Source organism: Lucilia sericata, unplaced genomic scaffold, assembly GCF_015586225.1.
Source record: "Lucilia sericata isolate MDLA Ls3-8-SP2 unplaced genomic scaffold, ASM1558622v1 Contig001963F_arrow, whole genome shotgun sequence".
Taxonomy (NCBI): Eukaryota; Metazoa; Arthropoda; class Insecta; order Diptera; family Calliphoridae; genus Lucilia; species Lucilia sericata.
In genome coordinates, this window is record NW_023995837.1 from 72,434 (window position 1) to 80,319 (window position 7,886).

Sequence of the window (7,886 nt, forward strand, 5' to 3'; positions counted from 1 at the left end):
AGTACATTATAATCCAAATATAATATAGTATAACACATTATATTCCAATTATAATATAGAAAACCAGTTTATAATACAATTATAATGGAGCGTAATACGTTAAAATTCAATTATAATGCATTATAGTATATTATAATCCAATTATAATTTAGTAATACGCATTATAATCTAATTATAATTTATTATAAAACATTATAATTTAATTATAATATAGAATAGTAGATTATAATTCAATTATAATTCATTATAACAAATTATAATCCAATTATAATGTAGTATACCACAATATAATTTCATTATAATATGATATAACACATTATAATTTAATTATAATATAGTATAGCATATTATAATTTAATTATAATGTAGTATAATCCCTTATAATCCAGTTATAATGTATTTTAAAACATTATAATGGAATTATAATGTAATAGAACATATTATAATCTAATTATAACAGATTATAGAACATTATAATCCCTCTATAATGTATTAAAACCCATTATAATCACATCATAGTGTATTAAAACACATTATAATTCCATTATAATGCATCATAAGATATTATATTGCAATTATAATAGATTTTAACATATTATAATTACATTATAAAGGAGTAAAACACATTATAATCCAATTATAATGGATTATAACACATTATATTTCCATTATAATATATTAAAATACCTTATAAGTCAATTATAACCTTTTAAACATTATAATACTACACATTTCCCTTTAACATCTTTGCCTTAACTTTTAAGCCCCTAGAATGTATATTATACACTCCCAAAGCCCTTTTGTTTTAAACTAATTCCTAATAAACGCTTAAAAATTTATTTTCTAATCTTTTGTTCTAGTGTTTTTCCTATATTTTATATTATTTTTATAAAATAATAAACCTGCATTTTGTGTCATGACGTTTGTTTTAACTATAAATTAATTACACACTTAAATAACTAAAAAATTTAAAAAAAAATAAAATAAAAATTTCATAACCCTAGTCCTGGTCATAGAACATAAAAATATAATAGTCTGTGTTAATTTAAAATAAATTTTAAATAATTATTCGCTCATTTTCCCACCTTCGCTAGTGATGGTAGTAGGGGCCACCAAACTGATATGTGGGAGGATGTTTTTGGGCAGGATTATAGAGATTATGATGTGAAGATGATCGTCTGGGTGGCTGAGGACGATAGCCGTAGGACGTGGGATAATCACCATCTTCATGCTGTAGAGAGGTGGAGGCATTTTGTGCGCGCGTCGAGGGTGAATGACGACGCATATAACGTTCTTCTATATTAGACGCGGGCCAACGTTGAAAATGTCTAGTTGAATCTTCGGAAGAACGTCTACGTTGATAACGTTTACCACCCGAGGAGTTGGCAAGTGCTGCTGCGCCAGTATTATGATGTTGATGATAGCTACTCTCATCACCACTAGCGCTATTATTGTGTGGTGACTGTTGCTGTTGCAGTGCTGTGCGATATTTACGGCGTGAACGTTCATCTAGGGAAGAAGTGGGCGTGACACGTTGTTCAATTTCATCTACAAACTCACCCTGACGTCTTTGTAAATCGGCACCATAGTTATCGTAGGCGAAACGTTCTCCACCTCTTTGTGAGGAGAGTTTACGTTCTTGATGTTCATCGAGCCGAGAACGCCATTCATGAGCTGATACCTTTTGATTGTATAAAGCGGGATGAGGTTGGAATTGGGAGGGTGAATTATTGGCAAATAGATCATTATAGGAGGATTTACGCCAGCCTTCTTCATAACGTCGCTGTGTAGTCTCATCTTCTAGAGCTTGGCGTCTTTGTGAGCGTGAGGAACTGCTCTCAGAGGAATCCTCTCCGGAGGTGCCTATGCCTAGATCTTTTTCATCACCATATGCCTTATAGGGAGCTCCTAGGAAACCCTTGTTGCCGAAACCATTGACACCTCCCATGGCCGAGGAAGTATAGGGCATATAGAAGGCATTAATAAAGTTTTTATCCATTTTGGCTACCTTCAGTTTAACATCTAAATCATCAATTTCTTCCTCACCACCGGTATCGCGACCCGTCCAAGTTTGCCAAGAGCCAGGACCGAAGAGCGACAACAAAACGGGCAACAAAAACAAGCCATGCATGGCACCAAAGAATATTACCAAGAAGACCATTTTAAAGAACACCAAGAATATATAACTTTGAGCCAAAAGTAAAGCCACTATACCCAAAATGGTGGAGCTGGAACCTTGCAATATGGGCAAGCCTAAAGAATGGAAAGATTCACGTACTCTGGCCTTGGGACTCTTCTTCTTCGAAGACATATAAGTGTAGCAAATGTGGGCGGTAAAGTCCACCGAGAAACCTATACACATGATCAAATTAATCATGGAAATCGAATCCAAATTGACATCCCACAAAGCCATATAACCAGCCACGCCCAATTCGATAGAGATAACGGAGAAGGCCACCCATAGGGAACACAAGAAATTGGGTATAAACACAAAGGATATAATCATCATAATAACAGCACCAATAACCATGGCCTGCAGCGAAGTAGGACGCACCAGTTCAAATTGATCGAAGAACACAAAGTAGGGATGGAAAATGGTGGCATTTAAAGGAGAGTCCTTACAGATCTGTCTCAAGTCTCTAACCATTTCCTTTTCATGATTGGTATCGGTAATATTAACCGCTTGTATCAGCAATCTGGAGGCTATAATGCGGGTTTCATTTTCATTAAACTTAACATCCAAAGAGAAAGGATTTCCGGGGAATAACCAATGCTCCTTGACAGCTTCTATGAACTCCTGTTCCGTGTCCAAGGTTAAGTTCAAATATTCATTATTACGATCCACAAAGGAGACAAACGAACGCAACCATGATTCGGTATACAGAGAAGAAGTAACATACGAAGTATTCTCCAAATTACGGGTCAATTCCTCAATTTGATCCTGGACCATGGGATCGGAATAGTTCAAATCTCCTGTGATAATAACCTGGAAGGAAAAAACAATTAGATTTTATTCAAAAATTTTAATTTCTTCTCAGAAAACCCACCTGCATTCTATAAGGAAATTCACGATAATAATCATCTTCACGATCAAAGAACTCCACCGAATACGAATCAGATCTGGACAACTTTCTGCGCTCTAAACCCTCTTTGATCTGGGTAATACCATAACAAGCACCCGCCAGATAGGCACCAAAGATTAAAATAATCAAAAATTTACACCATTTATTATTGATAACAGCGGCCATTTTGTTGCGGAAAAATCTCATTAAAATATGATCCTTATTATCAATGGGATTGTCAGGATCCTCACGATTAATACCGCCCGACATGATGGAACGATAGAAAATATTACGCTTTTCTGTAATAAAAACAAAAATTTCTTAATGGATTTTTAAAATTTAAGAAAAATCTTATGGTACTTACCCTTTATAGCCACCGATAAAGATTGGACCCTGCAGCCAAATAGAGCATGACGATTTTGATGTTCCCGATAACCCGATATCGCCATACAGGCAGCAAAGAAGGTAATATGCCATAGAAATGTGAAACCTACAGCAAAAACAGAATATTTACAGAAAATCTGTACCGATCTGAAAGGACTAATGACACCAATCCAGAAGGAAATTAAATCGGTTAAGGAGGTAATGGTTATGGAAACAGCAGCCTCAGACATTGTATGACCCATACGTTCGGCCACCGATTGTTTTAAAGAGGTACGACGCCAAGCAGCCAACATGACAAAGGTATCATCAATGCCAATACCTGAAGGATTGAGATAAGATATAGAAACATTAGTTAACGGGACTTTGGAGAAAAAGTACTTTTTTGGTACTTTTTGGGAAAAAATGTACAATTTTTATTATTTTGAACAGACAATTTTTTAAAAATTATTAGAAATTAAAGAAATATTAAGATTTTTAACTTTTGGGGCCAAATTGGCATAAATTAAAAAAGTACTTTTTTGGTACTTTTTGCTTTTTCTGGGTAAATGAATCAAATTCTTATTAATATTGCTATCAAATTAATGAAATCATTGGAATTTTTAAGTTTTGCGCCAAAATTGGCATAAATTAAAAAAGTACTATTTTTGGTACTTTTTGGTTTATATGGAAAATTGCTGAAAATGACATTAGTTTTGTAAGAAACTTCTTAAAAATCAATAAATCATTATAATTTTTAAGTTTTAAAGCAAAATTGGCATAAATTAAAAAAGTACTTTTTTGGTACTTTTTGCTTTTATTAAGTAACAACTGAAAATTATATTAGTTTTACCAGAAAATTGCTTAATTTATATTATAAATTGAAAAAATATTCGAAATTAATGAGTTTTGAGGTCGTAAAGCATTAATTAAAAAAAGTACTTTTTAGGTACTTTTTGATTTTTTCTAAAAATAACCTCAATTTCTAATAAATTTACAAGAAATTTGCTTAAAAATATTAGAAATTATTAGAAATTAGAGGAAAACATTACATTTCTACTTTTTTTTAACAAAATGGTGTTAAATTTAAAAAAGTACTTTTTTGGGTACTTTTTGCTTTTCTGCCATATATTACAAAATTTCAGTTAGTTTTGCAAGAATTTTTTTCATAATATATTCTAAATTAATGAAAAACATTAAATTACTACTTTTTTAAATAAAATGCCCTCAAGTTAAGAAAAGTACTTTTTTTGGTACTTTTTTAAAAATGGAAATTTTTAAGCAATTTTGGGGTTTTCAAGAATTTTAGAGGAAAATAAAATAAAATATTAGTGTTTCCAAGCAAATTTGGCCACAAATCAATTTAAAACAAAAAGTAGTTTTTTTGGTACTTTTTGCAAAAAAGTATTTTAAGGGAGAAATTTTAGTTTTTATCTCATTTTCTACAAAAATAAGTATTTTAATTCAAGTTTAACCAAAAATTTTATTCAAAAATTTATTTAAAACAAAAAGTACTTTTTTGGTACTATTTGCAAAAAGTATAAAAATTGATAAAAATCTAGTTTTTATTACACTTTTTTATGGAAATAGGAATTATTATTTGATTTTTTACAAAAAATTTAACAAAAATCAAGCAAAAGTAAAAAAGTACCTTTTGGGTACTTTTTGAAAAAAGTATCTAAAATAGCATATTTTTAGTTTTTATCACATTTTCTACATAAATAAGTATTATAGTATTATTTATTTAAAACATTTTGGCCAAAAATTAATTTTGAAATAAAAAGTACTTTTTGGGTACTTTTTTAAAAAAGTATTTAAAAGGGAGAAATTTTAGTTTTTATTACACTTTTTACAGAAAAAACTATAATAATTCAATTTCTTCCAAAAATTTTGGTCAAAAATCATGTTCAAACAAAAAGTACTTTTTGGAAAAAGTTCCAAAAATTGAAAAAAATTCATTTTTAACTTTAATAAGTGTTTTACTTAAAGCTCTACCAAAAATTTTAGCCAAAAATGTATTAAAAACAAAAAGTACTTTTTTGGTACTTTTTGCAAAAAGTTACTAAAATGAGAAAATAATAGTTTTTATCACACTTTTTAGAAAAATAAGTGTTTAGATTTTAATTCTTTCGGAAAAATTGGCGAAATATCATTTTAAAACAAAAAGAACTTTTTTTGGTACTTTTTGCAAAAAGTGCCTAAAATTGGAAAATATTAGTTTTTATTACACTTTATACAAAAATAAGTGTTTAGATTATAATTCTTTTGAAAAAAATTGGCCAAAGATCAAAATTACAAAAAAGTACTTTTTGGAAAGTTTTTGAAAAAAGTTCCCAAAATGGGAAAATTTTGCTACTTTTTTCCGTTAACACTTACCAATCATTAGAAAAGGCGCCGCCAAATTAATACCAATAAACTCTATACCCATATACATGGCCAAACCAAAGGCTGCACAAGTGGCCATTACGGCCGAAATGTTGCCCATTAAACCCAACCAGGGTTTGGAGCGCACCGAATCACCCATCATACAAGTGATTACACTAAAAAGAGCCATTAAAATGAATGTGGAGCTAAAGTAAGGCACCACCGTTTGAGTATTTTTCTCTAGCTCATGATCCAAAGTCCTAGAGGCAAAATAGGCTACGGAAATGTGTTTGAAAAAGCCAGTAGTTTCGGCCTGGCCAACCACACGTAAAAAGGTTTCTTCCCATTCGGCACCTCTGTGAAGAGAACAGAAAAAAGGGGGGCAAAAAAGGGTTAAAAGGGTTACTTTTTTGGGTTTAGAAGAACTTAAAACTTACTTAGCATCTTGCCGTTTAGTATCAGCGGTAACAAAGTATACCAATTGTATGGCTGGCACACTGACTATATAATTATCCTCGGTTAGTTTAGTGCCACCAAAGAATACGGGAAAAGCATGAGCATCCCAGGTGACCGGATTAAACATTAACGGAAAAGTCAAATTTAATTCACCGGATTCAATCTGTTTTAAGTTTAAGGAAAGGATTAATATTTTGAATATCAGTTTAACAAATAAAACTTACATCATCCATTATATAGTCCAGATTTAAAATATCATTCTCAAAACATTCATTTTCCCAGCGGGCACAAGTGTCCTTATAGGTAAAGGTCTCACCCTCATAGGTAACGGTGGCATTTTGTATGATATTATCCAATTGTCTAAGTTCTTGGAATATTTCTCTGCGTATCATGTTGTCATTGCCATCTTTGGGTATAACAATAACACGGCCAAAACGTCCTAGAAAAAGAGAGAGAACAAAGAGAGGACTCTATAAGTAACCCAGCAAACATATTTTGTAACAAAAACTCTATCTAAAATTTCATCATTTTCTTTATAATTTCTTTAATTTAGTTAAAAATAATAATTTTTTTCTTTTCAACTTCCTGCCTTTAAGCAATTGCTCGCTGGGTTATTTAAAAGTTTATTGTTTGTTAGAGTATGCTGCTACGTGATCATAAATTTAATGTTTACCTTATTTGTTGCATGTGTGTTTAATTTTTTTTTTGGTTTGTCATATTTTTATATTATTTTGTTATTGTTTTTATTTAAACAAATATATGGCGTTTTATTAATTTAATTGTAAATCTAATGGGCGGCTTGCAAAATGTTCACTCATAAACAACTTAAACAAAAAACATGGTGGCATTTTGTTTTTTATGAAATATTTTCTTTCTTAAAACAATTACCTGCCCAAGCCCTTTTAGCAATACTTTTCAAAACAGTAATACATAAAAAATTTTGGGGTTAAATAACCCAAAAAAATGTGTCAATTACAATAGAAACCAAATTAGCAAATCGAGTATGTGGTCAAAAAAAGTTTTCGAACATATAAAAATCTTAAGAAAAAGCTCATTAAAAATTCTTGAATAAAAAGGTTAAAATATGATTTACGAAAATTCGAAATTAAGTTCGAAAATTTTCGAACATAGAAAAAAATTGTTAAACACTCAAAATTTTGGTCTGGTTAACTTAATTTAAGCACAAAAACCTTAAAATTTGGATTTTAAGACATTTTCGAAAATTCGAAATTAAGTTCGAAAATTTTCGAACATGAGAAAATCGCTGCAAAAATGCAAAATTTAGCTCAGCTAAACTTATTTTATGGATAAATATCTTAAAATTTGGGTTTTAAGATAATTTCGAAAATTCGAAATTAAGTTCGAAAATTTTCGAACATGGGAAAAACGCTTCAAAAATGTAAAATTTAGCTTAGAAAAACTTATTTTATGTATAAAAGCCTTAAAATACAAGTTTTAAAGCAATTTCGAAAATTCAAAATTAAGTACGAAAATTTTCGTACATGGGAAAAGCGGTTGAAAAATGCTAAAATTCACTCATTTAATGTGAATTTATGATTTTATGAATAAAAACTTACAAATACAGTTCTTAAAGCAATTGCGAAAATTCGAAGTTAAGTTCGAAAATTTTCGAACATAGAAAAA

General features: G+C 30.4%; 1 protein-coding gene across 1 annotated transcript; it reads right to left on the reverse strand.

The window, feature by feature from the left end:
• Nucleotides 1–369: 369 nt before the first annotated feature.
• Nucleotides 370–6,681, reverse strand: LOC119613077 (patched domain-containing protein 3-like; the record flags this gene model as incomplete). Its single annotated transcript, XM_037969015.1, has 6 exons — nt 370–2,986; nt 3,048–3,361; nt 3,427–3,765; nt 5,799–6,142; nt 6,224–6,405; nt 6,467–6,681. Coding segments are annotated over 6 exons (3,290 nt in total), but the record flags the coding sequence as incomplete, so codon positions are not given.
• Between the last annotated feature and the right edge of the window lie 1,205 nt (nt 6,682–7,886).